General features: G+C 36.6%; 1 protein-coding gene across 2 annotated transcripts in view; it reads left to right on the top strand.

Moving 5' to 3' along the window:
• Window positions 1–20,850, top strand: part of deptor (DEP domain containing MTOR-interacting protein) — a 43,735-nt gene that overhangs the window by 9,150 nt on the left and 13,735 nt on the right. For both annotated transcript variants that reach the window (XM_059567545.1, XM_059567546.1), the window contains 3 exons: window positions 4,811–4,989; window positions 5,698–5,821; window positions 15,976–16,163. In XM_059567545.1, the coding sequence (XP_059423528.1) occupies window positions 4,811–4,989; window positions 5,698–5,821; window positions 15,976–16,163 (491 nt within the window). The remainder of the gene's footprint in view (window positions 1–4,810; window positions 4,990–5,697; window positions 5,822–15,975; window positions 16,164–20,850) is intronic.

Raw genomic sequence — 20,850 nt, 5'->3', positions numbered from 1 at the left:
TGCCGCAGAACAAGCCAATGAGCGAACGAGCCGTCTCGCCTATGGCTGTGTACTGCTGCAAATGCACTTTACAAAAATACAAAATTAAGGATAATTTTTTGCTTCAGTATTTCGTGAAAAGAGACTTTTCCCGTAGCGTCTTAGCTAAGACGCTGTACGAGAGAGCTCTCGTAAGAGAACACTAACAAGCTGGAATTGGGCGATCTAATGAAAGCGTCGTTCAGCCGGTCTGTGTTCTGTCGTGAGATCTCAACTGTATTGTTTGCATTTGTGATCACAAAATAAATGCACTTACTCGACCGCTGATGTTTGAATAGAGAAACATAGGCTATGGCCATTTGGAATTACTATTGGGGAATTTCACTGATATGTTTACCAGTTTCGATAGAGAAAGTGCAAAAGTCTTTGGTATTCATTTATATATATTTATATATAAGAAATAGCTATGTGCTTCAGCAACTAGCTCCCCATCTAAGAGGGTTTTTAGTGTCAGTAGGAACAGTTTCATGCCACAGAGCTTCTCTTAAAACCACAGACAGTTGACAGAATTGTGTTCTTAGCTTAAAAACTTGTTAAAAAAATTAAAATAAAATACTTATCCCAGTTGCATAGTTTAAATTGTGAATTGCATGCACTAAAAAGTTGACAGAATGCACTTTCTGTAACTGTTACTTAATTTGCACTGCTTCAGTTACATATAGGCCTACATGTATTCATTTAATAAAAAGCAGTAAGTGATCTCTTGGTCTAGATTTTTTTAACTGCTTAAATTAGCTGTTTAATCTAAATGTTTTTTTTTTTTTTATGGGCAAAAGAAAATCATGTTTTATTTTTCATTATTTAAATGCAAATGCAAACATATCGAGATATATATTGAATATCGTAGAAAATTTGACAATATCGAGATATAATTTTTTTTTGTATATCGCCCAGCCCTACTCTAGATTGGTTTAAATCATATTTTGCAAATAGGAGTTTTTCAGTCAAGATGGGTGAACATTACTCGAGTAAAGTTTTTTTGCCCTGTGGGGTTCCTCAGGGTTCTATTTTGGCTCCTTTGCTTTTTTCCCTCTATATGCTCCCACTTGGCTCAATTTTTAGAAAACATGGTTTGTCATTTCACTATTATGCGGATGACACTCTGTCAAACGAACTCTTTTTGCCTGTCAAACGAAACTCTATGGGTCTTGAGTCTCTTATGACATGTTTGGCAGATGTAAAGACTTGGCTTTCCTTAAATTTTTTTATTTTCAATGAAAAGAAAACTGAAATTATATTTTTTGGTCCATCTGAATTTTCAAATTCCCCAAAATTGGATTTGGGAGGGATGACTCTGTGTTTAAAATCATGGGTAAAAAACCTTGGCTTCATTTTTGATGATGGCTTAAAGTTTGACCGACAAATAAATTAAGTTGTCAAATCTTTCTTTTTTCAGCTGCGTCTGCTTTCTAAAGCTAAGCCTTTTCTTTCTTTTAAAGATTTTGAAAAAGTAATTCACGTTTTTATTTCATCAAGGCTGGACTATTGTAACTCACTTTACTTTGGGATTAGCCAGACAGCTTTATCCCGCTTGCAGCTGGTTCAGAATGCTGCGGCTAGACTCTTGTGTGAGGTCAAAATTTGTATTTTAAAATGTTAAAAATGTTTAAAAATGTATATTTTGTTTTCAACAGAAGAAAGAAATTCATACAGATCTGGAACTACATGAGATTAAGTAAATGATGGCTTTGTGGGTCAACTATACCTTTAAGAAGAATACAGAGCAAAAGTACTGGCCATCCAGCCTGAGAGTATTTCTGTGACATAGGACAAACAGTTTGGAAAATATATGGATGGGGATAGTCAATATGTTTTTATTTGTTAAAGTATTGGTTGTGAGAATGAACTCTAGAAATCTGCTGGGAAGAGTCTTATATACCATTGAAAATTTTTATTTTTGTTTGCAGTTGATCACAATCATGGTGACTTTTTATGCATTATGTGACTGATTGGTGAAAATGCTTGTGCCTCTGTCCTTTTCCAGACAGCTTCTCTGTTCGCAGTGAACTGTGACAGTGATAGTGAATGAAGCAGAAAGGTGTCATTGAAGCAGAAAGTCAATACATCTGATTAATGATTGCTGAATCCCAGTACAGGACAAGATGCAGTAGTTTTTTTTTTTTCAGTATTTCACATTAACACTTAATATTTGAGCCTTATTTATGAGCTGTTTTATTGTGTCTTGTACAGGATTTCACATTCAATGCCCTGAATGTGCTTTAGTTTCAGGTGCGTATAATAATAATAATAATACCGTAATAATAATAGTAATAATAATAATAATGTTAAGGGATCTCTAACAGACCTCCTGGAGGTAAAGATTTTAGAAAGATTTTATTTCCTAGTTGTGTGGGAATATCAGTATCGCAGGACTGGTTCTGTTGTCGTAGGTCACAGTGAACCAGTTTTGTCTCTCGATTGCTGGTATCGCTTCCATCTTGCTATGTAAAGCTGACTCAGGTTTGTATAATCAGTAATCAGGCAGTGACAGCAGCTGTTCCCAGCTCAGGTGTGCTGGATTCAGCCGTCAGGTTAGCTCTGCCCTATCTAGGTTTGTTGTTCGTAGTCAAAACAGAATTGAGTTCAGTTTGCAAACAGGTTTAAATGAGAATACATTAGAGGGTTTTTATCTGGAGAGGCAGTGACATAATAATCAGAAGCATTACAAAAAAAGAAATCTATTGTACAATAAGATAGAATAGTGAAAAAACATTGATTGTCCAACAGCATATAAAGTTTATCACTCCCTTAGTTATTATTGTAGTTTTATATTTTTAAGATAGTTTTATTTTTATTTTATTTTCTCACTGTAATGCTGTTTGGTTTAGTCTAATTATGTTTTAGTATTTTAGGGCTACCAAGATACTAATTTAAAATGGCTAATTACAAATTTATTCTTAATTAATTTAAAATAAGTGTAATGGTATAATAAATTTTTTTTATGGCATTTTCATTATTAATGCAGGTAAGGTGTAAAGGCAGCTTCGCATTAAGATCGATAAATATGAGGATAGCATTTATATCAGTATCCATGCCAACACACAATATTTTTCGGTTTACTATGAGCGCATGCTGCAGTTTTGTCACCTACCTCCCATCAATTTTTATAACCATATTGTTCCTCTGAGTCATCATGGTTAGTCAGTGTGGACTCTGCTATTCTTTTTCATTTAGAACAATTCTGAAAACTATATATTTATTCTTATAGTTATCGGCCTTGGTGTGAACTAGCCTTAAATTGATACATTTTTATAGTATATCATGTGTCAAAAAATTTATTTTGGGACTGTTTTTGTTTTATTTTATCATGAAAATCTATTTTAGTTTAAATTCTAAGTTATGTTAGTCTTTATTTTTATTTTCATTCATGATAATAACGCTGTATCCCAATCAAATTACATGGATATGACTTCATATAAAACATGAAACGATAATTAATTTGAACCAGTTAGTCCATTAGTTCCACATGACTGCAAACCACATAAACATTAATTTGCTTCCTCATTTTAGTCGTCCCCCACATGCCACTGGAATACACCAGGCGTAGCTGACATTTCACTCAGGCAATTATATGGTAATGTTGTACCACATGTCTCCCATTGCTCTATTGTTTGGTGTCAAAAAGTGCCAAAGTGCACTTTAATGGTATGAACTACTGGCTGCACACTGCTACAGTCATGTGAGTCTTCAGTCGCTCGTCAGCCCCGTGCTGTTGTGTCAACTGCTGCATGACTGCTTGTAACTGATACTATAATCCGGAATATGTAGCTATCAGTGTTAGGACAAGATATGATGGACACAGTTATGGGGAGCATAAGCTTTGCCTGCACACTTTGAGCACTTTTTATGGTTTACTGTAGTTTCTGTTCTTGTGGTTTTGAACGAATTGTTTCTACAACTCTTAAAGAGACAGTTCACCACAAATGAACGATCTCCCATTGTCTGCTTATCCTCATGTTGTTCCAAAGCTGTATGACTTTCTTTCTTGTTCAGAACAAAAAAAGAAGATAATTTGAACTGTTTTTGTCTGTATAATGAAAAGCCAGGACGGCTGAATACATTTCAAAGCCCTTTGACATTCATTGTATGGACAAAAACTGTTATTTTGTATGTGATTCACAGAAGAAAGTAAGTCTTTGTTTGAAGTGACATGAGGTTGAAAAATATATATCTTTTTTTTTGATCGAAATGAACAAATAAAAACTCTTGCAGGTTTTAAGTGGAGGTGTGCTGTTCTATGAAGAGAAGAAAGCAAAGTGGCCAAGGTTTGGCTGGGTTGTCATAAATTCCTTAATCTAAGACAGAGGATTAAGTGAAAGGTGCAGTAAAACTATTGCATAATTTTAGATGACATAATAAAGATAAATACAATTAGGCAAATCCAAACCAGTTATGATAATAACCAATAATAAAGCCGCATGTTGGATCTTGAATTTAGACAAACTCAAGGTTAGTCTGAACACATTACACATTTGAGGTGAGGTGAACTGAAATATGAATATCCATTTTATATTTGGCTCATTCTATATCAGTTGTAGGTTTTCCTATCCTGAACTTTTCTACTTTTTGAGACAAATCAGTAAGTTATTTTAGGCTAGATGGATTGACCCAGGAAAGATAAAGCTCTGTAAATGTAGGTATGGAGGTCAGTTTTAAAAATGGTGTCAGGAAGTTTTCTGTTGCTGGTTATTTAATGCTGGTTGCTGATTGGAGATTTCACACCAAAATGTGCGAAGATGGTGGTTGATCTGATTTATTTCCTGTTTTCCAGGCTACGGCTCCATGAGGCTAAGGTGATTAAAGACAGGAGGCATCATCTCCGCACCTATCCAAATTGCTTTGTGGCCAAGGAGATTGTTGATTGGCTAATTGAGCACAAAGAAGCATCTGACAGAGATACGTCCATCAAGATCATGCAGAAACTTCTTGACCAGAGCATCATTCATCATGGTGGGTTTGTCCACCACATACTGTATTTGTATTCCTAGATTTATTTCACTATATTATAGGGAATGTTCACCGGAAAATGAACATTATATCATTATTTACTCATGTTAATACATACCTGTATAAAGATTATCCTGGCTGCTGTTTTCCATGCAATCAAAGTGAATGAGGACTAAGGCTATTAAGCTCCAAAAAATTAAAAATAAAGTCTGTAGAAGTATCATAAAAGTGGTCCATTAGAATTGTGCACTGCATTATAAGTGTTCTGAAGCTGTTTAATAGCTAAGTTGATGAACAGATTTTGAAATTTAAGTCATTCTTCACATCATTTGGCTACAATGTACCAGTCCATTTTTGATCTTTGGCAAAGGGGGAAGGTCAATGAGTAACAGCTTAAATTTCCATCAGTATCAGAGTTTAAAGTCATATTGACTGTTTTTAGGATATTTTTAGGGTATGTGTTGTTCTCATTTCTGAGCCTATACAGGCCAGGTCCCCATTCACTTTCATTATATGGAAAAGATCAGCAAGGATAAATGACAGAAACGGCATTTTTGAGTTAATTTTATGTGCAAAAGTATGTCATCTCTGTTACAGTGTCGATTAAGCCAGTTTGATCTTTAAACCATTGCTTGTAGCAGTGTGTATTGTTAACTTTTCAGCCGCACTGAACTTACAACAAACCTGTTTTGAATCTGTTTGTCCTCACAGTTTGTGATGAGCACAAGGAGTTCAAAGATATGAAGCTGTTCTACCGTTTCAGGAAGGACGACGGAACCTTTCCACTGGACAGTGAAGCCAAAGTCTTTATGAGAGGCCAGCGGATATATGAGAAGTAAGCGCTTTCATGCGTGATTCCAATTCTGAGAGGTTATTGAATTAGTAATAGTTTACTATTTGTTCTGATGTCCATTTGTTAAACATTAACATTATCATGTTTTTCCTCTGCTTCTTATTCATTATTGAGGTAGAGGTTGTTAAAGACCAGGCAAGGAAGTTTCCTTTCTACTCTTCCTCTCTAGGATGTGACTGGTGTTGTTGTTCATGTGTGACACAAGTCTGTACAGATTGATTTTGAGCATTTGGAGTCTGTCCGGTAAATGAACAGTGTCCATAGAAACACAGGTTTCAAGCAGATCGAGCATGCAGTGTTCCAGCTGGTTACATTTAGAAGTAGCTGCTTAACCTGCAAGTTGTTGCTTTGCTGATGTAGCTCAGCACAAAACCACACTCTCTATGTTTACTGTAGAGAGAGAATACTTCCTTTTGGTTTATTGTTTACTGAACTTTTTTTTTTAAGTTGATTTAATATTCATTTTATTCGATTAGTTTTCCAGTCTTGTTTTTGTCTTGAACTAGTGTTGTCTTGAGCTAAGTAATATTATTATTTTTTATATATTGTAAAAAGAATTTGCATGTTATGTACACTCAAAATAATTGAAAATAAAACAGTTTTCATTCAAAAATTGCTTTAAATTTTATAAATAGTAAAAAAAAAATAACAAGTATAATAACACATTGAATTAAACATGACATTTTAAGGTGGAAAAAATTAAATAGAATTTAATTGTAACACATACTCCAATAATCTTTGTTATATTTACAACATCATTTTGTTTACGATGTACTGTTATCCACTGTACATGACTCAACAGTTAAACAGTTATTTGTTTAACTGTTAATTAAATTAATTTCTAGTAATTTAGTCATTAATAACATATGTAAGTAATAAGTAATTCCTCAAAGATAAGGAGGAACTTCATAACATTTATTTTGTAAATATAGAAGCTGCATTTCATAGTTTTATTTTTGATTTTTTTTTGGGTCGGATCTTAAAAAAACTGGTTGAGGATCTCAGTCCTATAGAACATTATTTTGGTTCTGCATTGTCATGATTGGATTTTGAAATGTTACCTAGATTTTAATAAAACTGATCGTGGGAGTCCTGACATTTTAAAAAAGTCATTATGTTTTAAAATGAAATTTTTTAGGCATGTAAAATAACTTCTGTTTAACCACTATTGAAGGTTTCTTTGAAAGATGATTATACTATCATTTCATTTCAGGTCTTAATTTCACTTTACAATGGATCAAACAAAAGGCAAGTGTTTTTTGGTTGCATCATGTAGTGAAATATTAAAGTAGTGAACTGTTGAAGCAAGGTTAATCTGAGCAATGAATGGTTTAACCATCTTGCAACAGCAGCTTGTGTTTGCTCTGCGATTATGACCAGGATGAGGTCGAGGTAGCAGCATGTGGTCTCTCTGTCCTGCTGCACTGTAGACGTTCCTCTGCAGGCTGTCCTGCTCTTGCGTAACAGGAAGATGAAGTCCAGCGGGAGACATCTGCCACACAAACCACCAGTGTGCTTTTATATAATCACCATAGACACATTTGTGCTTGCGGTCAGTATTTGCAGACTTTGCTCTTAGGGAAGCTTGTTTGGTTCACTTCTCATTATTGCTGAAGAGCTTAGGCTGTTGATGGAGCATAAATATAAAATGTTTTTCAGAGTATATGGAGTACTCTGACTAATTACGGGTCAGGAAACACATAGGAAAATGGCCAGGAATGTTTTGCGATCTGTTTCTAAGCAACCGTGATTAGCCTTTGTCAACTACCTTAGTATTTTTTATGCCTTCCTGGTGTTTTAAAAGGATTGTTTGCCAGTGTTCTTAGTATATCTATACTGTGGGCTTGGGTTACTAAAGCCAAATGTAAAAAGAGGCATATGGTCCTTTAAATAGCTTCAAGAACTTCCTGATTCGATGTTTATTCAGATTGTTCCCTTTTGTCCTAATGGAGGTCTTATCTTGTTATAGATGTTGAAAATATCTATAAGCATCTGGATCCCTTTACTCCTAGATGTCCACCTAGAATTCCTACTATAGAAATGCACGCTGGAAGAATAAAAAACAAAGATTGTCTGTATTTACTCTTTTTATAGGGTTAATAGTGCTTGAGGAAACTCCTGTATAGCACATCCACTGATAGACTATAAGGATATTTTTTCACTTCCACTTCCACTTTAACCAGCAGTTCAGATTTTAACTTTCTGTGTCAATCTTTTACCTGACTCTAACCTTCAAAATGATACATTTACATATCTTTCAACAACTTACTATCATGAAAAAAATGCATATTATTTATTTTAATTGTTATTATATATTATAAAATAATTTATTATATTATGTTTATATATTTTATAAAACATTTTCAGGTAAATGTAATATATGATAAATGTACAATACGATTATTCAGTGTGTTATGACATTTTTTTTATATTTTATAGTTACTGTATAAAAATTCACATCTGGATAAATATTTTTCCCTTTCAGTTGGTCACTCCTTAGTCATATCGGTGACTGACGAATTGGGAACTTGTTTAGAGACCAATCTACTTAGATTGTAAACTAAATGAGCCAATGCATCAATGCCATCAGCTGCTGCTGATGACAGCGCGAGCATAAATAGGCAGCAGATGCAATGCATACCAGCTTTTCGCTTCAGAGCCGATCAACAACATTGTTCTGCTCCGGCAAAATCAGCTTCGTGTGTGACAAGTTCAGCGTGCTGTAAGGGAGCTTTTGTGTTGGCGGAGGGCGCTTCAGCAGTGGTCTTTCCAGTGTCGAGTGGGTTGCGCACTTCAGGCTGCACTACCCCCTGTTTTGCTGCAAGCGGCTATCTCCCTTGTGTGTCTCAGCACCTCGAAGAGCATTTTCCTGAAAGAGCTTATTTTCCTTAAAGGTGACATATCATGAAAATCTGACTTTTCCAGGTTCTAAGTGCTATAATCAGGTCCACTGTGCATCTACCAACCAAGGAAACATGAAAATGATTAACCCAGTCACTTTGCTTTGGTAAGTCTTTTTCAGCAAGTGCACGTCTGATTTCGCTCCTCTAGTGACATTGCAAAGGTATGTCATTATAATATTACCACCCCTTAATCTGTATGTTTCCACCCAAGGCGCCGTCATTTTGATTTCGCAAGCGACAACGGTGTACCAGTTCTAATGCCATGGCGAAAGTTTGAGCAAAACTATTTAGAATCCCAGCCTCAGAGGAGACAAGAGAGCAGTGGATTTATTAATTTACTGTATGTTGCTGCCACACAGATCTAAAATATACATGCAGTTTATTTCCCAGTTGTTTACCTTAACAGACATAACTGACTGTTGTGTGTGAGTAAGAACATAGTTTAGTTCCCATATGCTGTGACAGCCGCTTTCTGTATGTGTGCTTCGGTTGTGTGCACTCAGAAAAACGTATGTAAAAAGTTTAAACTAGTAAGGTTTAAAATGCATGATTTCAGCACGATAAACATGATAATCTGAACCAAAACAGATCTTTTTTTAGCATGTATGCGCTATAATGTTTCAGCTCTTTTCTGGAAAAAGGGCCAGGGAGCAGCATCTCACGTACATTTGAAGAGAAAGCCACCGAATAGCGTGTTTCTACTTCCACTCAAAATAGGCATTTTCAAAATTATATAATAACTGATATGTGGGGTATTTTAAGCTGAAACTGGGGACTCCAGAGACTTACATTACATATTGTGAAAAGGGGCATATTATGTCTCCTTTAAAGCACTACAAGGGTGTGTCTTTATAAAGATGATAGATCATCTTTTTAAAGAGGCTGTTACACCCGTGCGCTTTTCTATTCGGTCGTTACTTGGCCCCAGGGTGGCTTGCGCTGGTTCTCATCACCCCGCTCCGGTGCCTTTCTTGCTGGAGGTGCATGAGGAGCTTACCAGGTCATGGACGGCACCTTTTACTGCCAGAAACCGGCCTGCTAGCCCCCCCACCACTGCAAATATGCGCAAGTATGCAAGGCAAGTTTATTTATATAGCACATTTAGTACACAATGGTAATTCAAAGTGCTTTACATAAAAGAAAGTAAAATAATCATGAAGAAAAATAATAGAAAAAAATAAAACAAGCAATTTAAAAACTTTTAAAATGATTAAAACATTTACTTAAAATGAATTTAAAAACAGTCAGAAAATGATTTTACATAAAAAAAACAGTGAAAATATAGTGCAATCAGTTTGAACATTGCACAGTGCTCATTCAATAAATGCACAGCTAAACAGATGGGTTTTGAGTCTATATTTAAATGTGACTAGTGTTTTAGCACATCTGATCTCTTCTGGAAGCTGATTCCAACTGCGGGCAGCATAGTAACTAAAGGCGGACTCCCTTTGATATGCTCAGATTTTCTGGTTCTAGTCAGAATCCTGGCAGCAGCGTTCTGGATAAGCTGCAGCTGTCTAATTGTCTTTTTGGGAAGGCCAGTGAGGAGACCATTACAATGGTCCACCCTGCTGGTGATAAAGGCATGAACAAGTTTCTCCAAGTCTTGACTGGAAACAAAACATCTAATTCTTGCAATGTTTTTTTAAATGATAGTATGCTGATTTAGTTACTGCTTTGACATGACTACTGAAACTAAGGTCTGTCTCCAGAATCACACCAAGATTCCTGACTTGATTTTTAGTTGTTTCACCCCTAGAGTCAAGGTATGCATTCATCTTGAAAACTTCATCTTTGTTTCCAAATGCAATGACTTCAGTTTTTTGCGTATTTAACTGAAGAAAGTTCTGGCACATCCAACTATTAATTTCATCAATGCATTGGCAGAGGGAGTCAATGGGGCTGTAGTCATTTGGAGAAAAGGCTAGGTAAATCTGGGTAGCATCAGCATAGCTGTGATAGGCAATTTGGTTCTTTCTCATTATTTGACTTAGTGGAAGCATATATAGGCTAAACAAGAGCGGTGCAAGAATTGAGCCTTGTGGGACTCCACATGTCATGGACGTCCACGTAGACTTATGCTCTCCTAGACTCACATAGTAGCCTTTCCCTTCTAAGTATGACCTGAACCATTTGAGTACCATCCCAGAAAGCCCTACCAAGTTTTCCAGTCTCTCTAGTTGTATGTTATGATCGACAGTGTCAAACACAGCACTGAGATCTAGCAATACCAGCACTGGTATTTTGCCAAAGTCACAATTTAAGCGAATATCATTTATTATCTAAAGAGGGCTTTCTCTGTGCTGTGATGCGGTCGGAAACCAGATTGAAAACTGTCCAGGTATCCATTTGAGTTTAAGTATTTGTTCAGCTGATTAAAACTACCTTTTCTATAATTTTGCCTATAAAAGGAAGATTAGATATTGGTCCAACATTGCTCAAAATGGTGTTATCAAGATTGCTGTTTTTCAGGAGGGGCTTAACAACTGCAGTTTTTAGGGAGTTTGGAAATGTCCCAGAAAGAAATGAGGCATTCACCACTTCTAAAAGATCTGCTTCTAAGCAGTTAAGCACACTTTTAGAAAAAATGTGGGAAGTGTGTCAAGACAGCAGGTTGACGATTTTAGTTGCTGCACTATGTCTTCCAGAATTTTGCTATCAATTGTTTCAAAAATAGACATAGTATCTTTTTGATATTGTGGCCAAATCTGTCTTACCTCTGCATTACTTGAGGATTTGCTTATCGCCTTTCTGATTATCTTCTCAGAAAAGAAGGAAGCAAACTCATTGCATTTGCTGTCTGATAGCATTTCACTGGGAATCTGACTTGAGGGATTTGTCAATCTCTTAACAGTGGCAAAAGAGTACGAGTGTTATTTAAGTTACTGTTTATAAGCGTTTTCCCCATATTGCCTTCTCATGCAGATACTGTGCAAACTTAGGGAGGATGAGGAGCAGGTCCTGCTTGTGGCACTATTGGCCCACTTGGACCTGGTTCCAAGAACTAATGCTCCGTGTGGAGCGGAAGTCGATAGGGAAGCATGACCTGGTCACCAGGTTACTTAGGGGGTTAAAAAATTAAATCCACCACGGCCTCCCTCTATACCCTCTTGGTACCTGTCTCTTTTGCACTACAGCAGAACACATTTGAGCCCTAGCAGTCAGTCGAGCTAAATTTTTCTTTTATAAATAAAAACTCTGCTCCTGATTGCATTGGCCTCCATCAAGAGGTAGGAGACCTGCACGCATTTCCGGTCAATGAATTCTGGCTAGAGTTTGGGCCGGCTGACTCCCAGGTAATCCTGAGGCACCGGCCTGGCTACGTGCCCAAGGTTCTTACTACCCTCTTCAGGGATCAAGTAGTGAACCTGCAAGCGCTGCCCCTGGAGGAGGCAGAACCAGCCCTAGCTTTGCTCTCTCCCGTCCGTGCCTTAGTGTTGGCTTACTAAAACTGCTCCCCAGTGTACGTACTGTAGACCCTGTCAAATTCCTCCATCCCCCCGGCAGTCAGACGTGGCGGTATGTTGTGACCTAAGTGGATCCCATATGTGTAAAGTCCATGGTATAGCCTTAGAACCTGTGTTTCCCTGGCAGACTTCTGCCATTTTACAGGTGTGTTGCAATCACCTCTAAATCTTCCATATGCACCTAAACGCTTATCCATATGTGTAAGTGCTTCCAAAAGCTCCTTCGTGAAGGATGGGGCTTCCATAACATTCTTGTTCCAGGTGGAACGGGTACATTTTCCCAGTGTTATCCAATCTCACTGAGTGGCTAGTGCTACGACAACAGTGGCTGGCCTCCTTGTTGTGAGCCCCTTCCGCACTGGACACTGGTAGGGGCAAAAGCTATGGCACTTTGGTAGGGATTCAAATTTGTCGGTCACCGTCATGACTTGGAGTGACTGACTGAAAGAGAATGTCTCGATAACGTATGTAACCCCTGTTCCCGGAAGGATGGAACGGAGACATCACGTTCCCTCGCCATGGCTGCTGTATCACCGTTGGGCAGCTGGATCACCAGCTCGGCTCCTCAGCGAAAACATGGTATTCTTTGCACTTGCTGCCTATTTATGGTCGCACTGTCATCAGTGGCAGCTTGATACAATCATCGCATGCCAATGTGCATTGGCTAGATTTGTTTACACTCAATGTAGATTGGTCTCTGGAAGTGAGATCCCAATCCATCGGTAACTAAAGTGACATCTCCATTCCCTCCTGCAGGGAACGAGAGTTACATACGTAACCAAGAAGTTGCTTATTTACAGTAGTATTCTATTCAAACGTTTGGGCTCAACAAGACATGGTTTTAAAAACATTAAAGTATTAGTGTTTTAAAATTATTAACGACTTTGGTCCCAATACCAAACCCATTTTGGCCTTCAGTGCTTACCAGTGGTTTCACCTATAAATCGTTACCCTTATTTCCCCCCGTCAATTAATGACAAGGCATTTAATATTTGGCAGAGAGCAGGGATTTCAGTTGTCAATGATATTTACATTGATTAATGTTTTTCCCCTGCTTTTCTCAATTGAAACACAAAATCTCTCTTTCTAGTGCACAATTATATTTGCAGCTCCAAATTTTTGTTAACTCATTCCCTGACTTTCTGAATCTTCCGCCAAAATCTTCGCTTGATCAGATTATTGAAGTAGCCTTAGATAAAATGGGTGTGTTGTCTACGCTATACAGGCTGATTTCCTCCATTTCCACTTCCTCTCTCTCTTTTATTAAACAACGATGGGAGTCGGAACTCTGCCTCACATTTGATGAAAAGACTTGGAACCAGATCCTGTCCCGTGTTCATACCTCCTCTATTTGTGCACGTCATAGTCTTATCCAATTAAAATTTATTCATCTAATTTACTGGACAAAATTGTGGTTGGCAAAAATCAAGCCTGGTATTGGTCCTCTCTGTGATCGTTGCCATCAGGCCCCTGCAGATTAAATACATATGTTTTGGTTATGTCCATCCGTAACTTATTTTTGGCTATCAATCTTTAATTGTTTTTCTTTAGTGATAAAGAAACAGACTGAGCCTTGCCCTTTGATTGTCACTGGTTTCCTGGAAATACTGCAAAGACTTTTGCCTTCTTAACATTATTAGCTAGACAGTGCATTCTCCTTATTTCGATGACTGGATGAGAGATGTCATGAGCTTCATTCATTTGGAAATAATTAGGATTACGTTAAAAGGGCAACATTGGTATATTTTCTGAGATCTGGGATCCCTTCATTATTTTTCTTTCTGGATATGTCCGTACTTCTGCTTAGAGTGTGTCAACCTAAGCATTAAGATGTTAATGTTTTGACAATATTTTGTCATGATTCTCCTGTATCTGTATCCGGTTATTATTGTAAAAGTAAGAAAAATTATATATAATATACAGTACAGAACAAAAGTTTGGACATACCTTCTCATTCAAAGAGTTTTCTTTATTTTCATGACTATGAAAATTGTAGATTCACACTGAAGGCCTCAAAACTATGAATTAACACATGTGGAATTATATATGGAATTATATACATAACAAAAAAGTGTGAAACAACTGAAAATATGTCATATTCTAGGTTCTTCAAAGTAGCCACCTTTTGCTTTGATTACTGCTTTGCATACTCTTGGCATTCTCTTGATGAGCTTCAAGAGGTAGTCACCTGAAATGGTCTTCCAACAGTCTTGAAGGAGTTCCCCGAGAGATGCTTAGCACTTGTTGGCCCTTTTGCCTTCAGTCTGCGGTCCAGCTCACCCCTAAACCATCTCGATTGGGTTCAGGTCCGGTGACTGTAGAGGCCAGGTCATCTGGCGCAGCACCCCATCACTCTCCTTCTTGGTCAAATAGCCCTTGATGCCTTCAGTGTGACCCTACACTTTTCATAGTCATGAAAATAAAAGAAAACTCTTTGAATGAGAAGGTGTGTCCAAACTTTTGGTCTGTACTATATATATATAAAATGTATTAATGTAATGGAAAAACAGAATTTTCAGCTAAATTACTCTAGTCTTCATTGTCAAATGATCCTTCAGAAATTATTTCAATATACTGATTCGGTGCTCAAGGAAAATATCTATTATCACTGCTGAAAACAGTTTGTATTAAGTGTGAAGATACTAAATAAATACACTGTATTTATTTTGTACTGCAAGTACTTAGTAGTTAAGGCCACTTAATATAAAGTGTGACCAAATATCTTACAGAACCCAAACTTTTGAATGATAGTGTTGTACTATTGTACTATTTACTATTGTATTCAACAGAATTTGCAAAAGCAACAGTTCATAACATTATATTGCCTAATGAGTCAAATGAGAGCTCCATCAGCTGGCCAAAAACTCTCTTACCCTGGGACTGGGCCATCAGGCCACCCTTATTTTTGAGCTCTGACATTGTTTCTCAAGACTGCGGCACTTAGCAATATTTAGAGAGAGAGCAGCGTTACATACTAAGTGTACTTTGCAACCAGATCTGTGGGTTTCAGTGTTAGTGGAGCATTCAGGATATGGTTAAAATGATGAACTGCTAACAGAATAGCTAGATATAAAAGAATGATGACAAAAAACGACAAGGGGCTTGAAACTAGGTCAATGTCATATTTCTTTTCTCGCAAAAGTCAGTCATTAATATATGGTTGCTCAACTGCAAGCAGTTTGAAATCGCAGTTTACCTTGAAAGGCACAAGAATAGACTCTGTATGTACATAGCAAACATTTAATACGAAGGCTCATATTGCTGGAACAGCATGTTGACTGATAGGGAGTCATTTGTGCCCTTGTTTGGCCCATTGGGATGTTTGCTCAAGCTGTTTCAGCTGCATCACACTCTCTTTCTTGAAGATATTGACCCATGGCCTGCAATTCTAATATCTACTATGCAAATGCTTCTATTATAAATGATCAGTTGTAAATGGTGGAAGAGCCAGCGGAAGTTTTATTTTCCTCAGTTTTCTCTAAAGACTTGTATCTCTCAAGGCAATCTTTATTTAGCTATGGTCATGTGCTGACAGCTAAACAGCATGCCTTTGTGAAAGCGTTTGGTTTTGACCCGTCAGCACCTGCCTTTGAATGGCGGAGAATGTTGCATTTCTTGAAAGTTCTGTTGCTCTTTTTTTGTTGTTGAAATTCAGCAGCATTATGAACTTTGACCTTGTTTTGATGAAATGTGAAAACCAGTTCAGGAATCACGCTGTTGTGGTGAATGATCTCTTAATGCTATACGCAGTCTCTCTCTCTCGCAGGTTGATGAACACTGAAAACACTGAAAACACCCTGCTGCAGACCCGTGAAGAGGAGGGAGTGACGTATGAGCGGACTCTGGTGGCCTCAGAGTTTATAGACTGGCTCCTGCAGGAAGGTGAAATGCTCACCAGAGAGGAGACTGAGCAGTTGGGACGCAGACTGCTGGAGCATGGCATCATTCAGCATGGTGAGCAAAGCACATCCGTAGAACTGATTCCAGCAGGATACACCTTATTCTTTGAAAAAAGCACCCACCCCCACCTACACAAAATTATGTGAGTCATGTGGTCTGAATCCCTGCAGACCCTCATGATTGTGTGTCAAGTTCAACATGATTTGTAAAAAAAAAAAAAACAAAGTTACAGGATACATTTTATTATCATCTTACATCTTATCTTTTTTTTTTAAATGATTAACATTTCTAAATGGTTATATACAACTATTTATTGTTATTTGGTAATGTTTATTTAAATGTATTTTCTTTCGTGTGTGTGTGTGTATGTGTGTGTGTGTGTGTGTATATATATATATGCATTCAAGAAAATGTGCAGAATTGCATCATTTGTTTTTATTAAAGATGACAAGGGGTGACTGGTGGAGTCATGATTCAACAAGATGAAAGACTCTTTGATGGTCAACAACAGATGGACATACCTCTGACCAGGCAACAGTTAAACACAGTGTGAAACACTAGAAGACATCTACACAAAAGGATTTACATGCATAGTACACAGCTGTATACACACACTCAATACAGACCTGTGCGCACACACACACAAATAGTGGCTACAACACAACAGAACTATACCCTTCAGTTTAGTCACACACAATCAAGAGTCACATGCACAGCAGCACAATCAGAGGCCTGTTGAGTCTGATACAATGACTTTATTTGACAGCACCTTTCCTGTCTGATTTCTGCTGACTTTGAGAAATCTGCCAAAGGCATCACAGGCCACCTCCTCTGACCTCTCTCACAGCACATCATTTTTTTGGTTTTACAATAAATTAAATTGATACAAACTTTCAACACAATGAAGTCAAGCCTTAAACCACAACAACAACAATACAACAACAATACATATAATGTATAATATAACCCCCACCCCTTTATATATTTATTTATGATTTTTTTTGCCAACTGATACATATTTTTAGATGTGCAACAAGAAATAAATGCACTATTTTTAATTGTATTTATTTAATACATAACATCAATTATTATTTTAAAAATTATTTTTTTTTATTAAATATTTATATTTTTTAAATAAGTCACTGTTTACTCATTTATATAATTAGTTTTAGCAAGAAAAGCACAGACAAAAACCTGCCAAATTAGTTATCAGTCCTTATTCCTAAGCTCCTCAACAACATGCTTATTTCTCAGCTTAAATAAACTCACACTAGCCTAGAATCAGCAGTTCTATTTTCTTGTTTCATTACTAACTCATAACTGAATCAGTGTCTCTCTCTATATTATATTCATAGACATGCAGATATTACCAAATCCACACCATTACTGAACAAATATTTGTGCCCTGACTTGAATTTAGCTGACACACATTTTAAACCAACAAATCAGTAAAAAAAAACTTGGAGATATGATTTTTATTTATTTTTTTTTTTTTTGCCCAGGGTGGTAGGGCAAAGGATACGGTAGAGATGAAAGGAGGAAAGAAAAGTAGACTTTTAGCCTTTTGCTATTTTGTCACTTCTGGCCCCTCTCAGGCTCTTGCTGTCGGCAGAGAGAGGCCCCCTGACATGAAGTTGCGTAACTGTAAGTGTTGAGCTTGATTGTGAATTACATTGCACTGTTGAGAAGCATGTGTAAATCTTTTTTATCAGTGTTTCACAGCCAGTGAAAGTTGCACTGCACAGCTGTACGATGAATAAACATGAAAAATTACACAAATTAAATCATTCCCCCTCTGTTAGTCTGGAGACGACAGTGATCTCCACAACCAGAAATCATGTTCTCTGCTTTTCCTGCTTTTGCTTGTGGGTTGAATTCGGATGTACAGGATGATCTCAGCTGTATGTGTGGGAGTTTTGTTCAGGAGGACACAGTGAGTGGAGAGTTTAGTTTAGTGAAAATACCATTAATGCTAACGTTTCTAATGCTCACTTAATTTTACAACAGTGCTTGTTCTGCTTGAGATTAACCCAATGTTGAAAGTTTTATAATTTTCTCATCCATATGTCTTAAGAATCAAAGGTATATTTGTGGCAATAGCCAGCAATACATTGTATGGGTCAAAATTATAAATGTTTCTTTTATGCCAAAAATCATTAGGATATTAAGTAAAGGTCATGTTCCATGAAGAGATTTTGTAAATTTCCTGCTGTAAATATATCAGAACTTAATTTTTGATTAGTAATGTGCATTACTAAAGGCTGGTTTATACTTCTGCGTTGGACAAACAACATAGCCTCTACGCTGTAGCCTCTATGCTACAGATGTGCTAGATGTGCATCGGTTTTCATTTATACTTCTGTGTTGTTGTCCGTGTTGTCGTGCGGTACACATGCAAACCGCTAGTGTCCACGGGCATGTTGCTTGTGTAACCAGCAAACCACTGCAAAAGCTGAAGAAGAAGCAGGTTGTTGGAGAAGCATCAGCCATGACGGCGGCAAATAAATATCAAAGAACAGATCATTTATTTAAAAACACAAAAAAGAGATGACAACAGAACAGCCATAGATGGCATTCTTTCAGTCTCCACAAGGACTTGTACCATGGCAGAACAACTGTTTGTCGTGGACAACAAAGTGATGTAATGCTACATTTTATAATAAATTATAAGGCACTTGTTCTTTGCTTAGTTTGATTTTGTAACATTAAAATATATTGTAAGTGCAAAACACACACAAAACTCAAATACATACGGAGGGAGGGGTACTTTTTTTGGAGAGGTGCATGTCAGGCTACACCATAGCCTGCATGTACTACGCACAACCTATGCCGTAGTTTTGATGCAGAAGTATAAATCAGCCTTAAGGACTTAATTTGGACAACTCTCTAAAGGCGATTTTCTAAATATTTAGATTTTTTTGGGCACCCGCAGATTCCAGATTTTCAAATAGCCTAGTTGTATTTCAGCCAAATATCTTAACATACCATACATTAATGGAAATCTTATTTATTCAGAAAAAATGACCCTTATGACTGGTTTTGTGGTCCAGGGTCACATATTATATTTGATGAAGTGTATTGAAATGGTGTTCCATGAGTTCGAATCCATCTTTTGCCGAACACCCCCACCCCTTTTTTTCAAATCTCATATCAAAATGTTAAAAATAAAGTATCAGGTAGGGTTAGGTAAGCGTAGGGAGGGATTTATTGTCTCAATAGAGTGGCATCCATTTAATAATTTGAATTAAAATTATAATTTCCATTCAATACTTAAGGTATTGTTAATGTTTTATAATGTAAAATACTGAGATGCAGTTAATTGCCACCATTTGCAATAAGTAGTATAAATAGCATAAAATCTTGTTATTTTAACATAGTGTAAATAGCATCTATTGCTATTTGCATTTAGTGTCAATAGTCTCTATGGCTATTTACAGTATAGCCGGCAAATAGCCGCTGCCTTAAAATTTCTAAAAATTCTATAAAAATTTGTTTGAAAATTGTATTTAAAATTGTAATAATATTTCACAATATTATTATTATTATTTTTTTGTACTGTATTTTGAATCAAATCAATGCAGCTTTGAGCCTAGACTTCTTTAAAAATCTTTGAAAAACTGAACCTAAACTTTTGAACAGTAATGTATATGTCGTTTTTATTTTGCCTTTTGATATTTGTCAGTTTATATGTAATGTCATTTTTAGTTTACTGTACTATATACTTATATCTCTGTATTTACCATAAAATTGCAAACTGGCCATGTTACATGAGAAAGCAGAAAAATGGACCAGGCTTTTTGCATACAGGCAAAACACTTGTTCTGCTAGACTAGCCATGTAATGATAGTCAGACAATGAGTTAGTGTTTAACTCTTTTAGCTCCGCTCTCTCCCACACACATTTATCTGCATTCCTCTGCACAACAAATCATATGCATCCACTATGGTTCGCTGCCCACAACATATATGATTGATTTTGCTTGTTTCTAAGGAATAATTGACCCAAAAATGAGAATTTTGTCATCATTTACTCACCCTCATGTCGTTCCAAACATGTATGGTAAGATTCTTTCTTATGCTGAACACAAAATAAAATATTTAGGAGAGTTTTGAAGAACCAAACATTTGTTAGTCCCCATTGACTTCCATAGTAGGGAAAGAAATACCATGGAAGTCAATAGGAGTCAAACAGCTGTGGAATTACCAACATTCTTCAAAATATTTTCTTGTATTTTTAACAAAAGAATGAAACTCCTACAGGTTTGGAACAATATGAGGGTGAGCTATTCCTTTAAATCCTTTTTCCAGTTTTTTTAAAATCTCAATATTTATTAAGTATTGATAGCATAGTTATTCAGTATTTTATATTGGTTAAAGACCAATTTTTCCTGCCACATGTCTTTGAGATATTGACATGGCGGAATAATACCACAGTGCTAAACATGGTAATAACAATGGAAAGTTAAAGCTGTCATGTAAAACTAAATATTGTGTTTGAAACATGATGACTCATAGGATATTATGCAAAGAATGTCGTTTAGGATTGCTCTGTTACTCCTACACAGGAATATGGGATTCTAAGATGGCATGTGCACCTCTTACACAAACACACTCAATCTCGCATTCTGCACTTAAGACTTGGTAAAACTTGGTTTTTCTTCAATAAAAAAAAAGCATTGAAGGTAAAATCCAAAATATTAATATTGTGTTGAGTTTTGTATTGTTTTTGTCTTTCACTTCTA

Source organism: Carassius carassius, chromosome 15, assembly GCF_963082965.1.
Source record: "Carassius carassius chromosome 15, fCarCar2.1, whole genome shotgun sequence".
Taxonomy (NCBI): domain Eukaryota; kingdom Metazoa; phylum Chordata; class Actinopteri; order Cypriniformes; family Cyprinidae; genus Carassius; species Carassius carassius.
The sequence above is the reverse complement of the archived record's forward strand: the minus strand, read 5'-3'. Positions and strand labels throughout refer to the sequence as shown.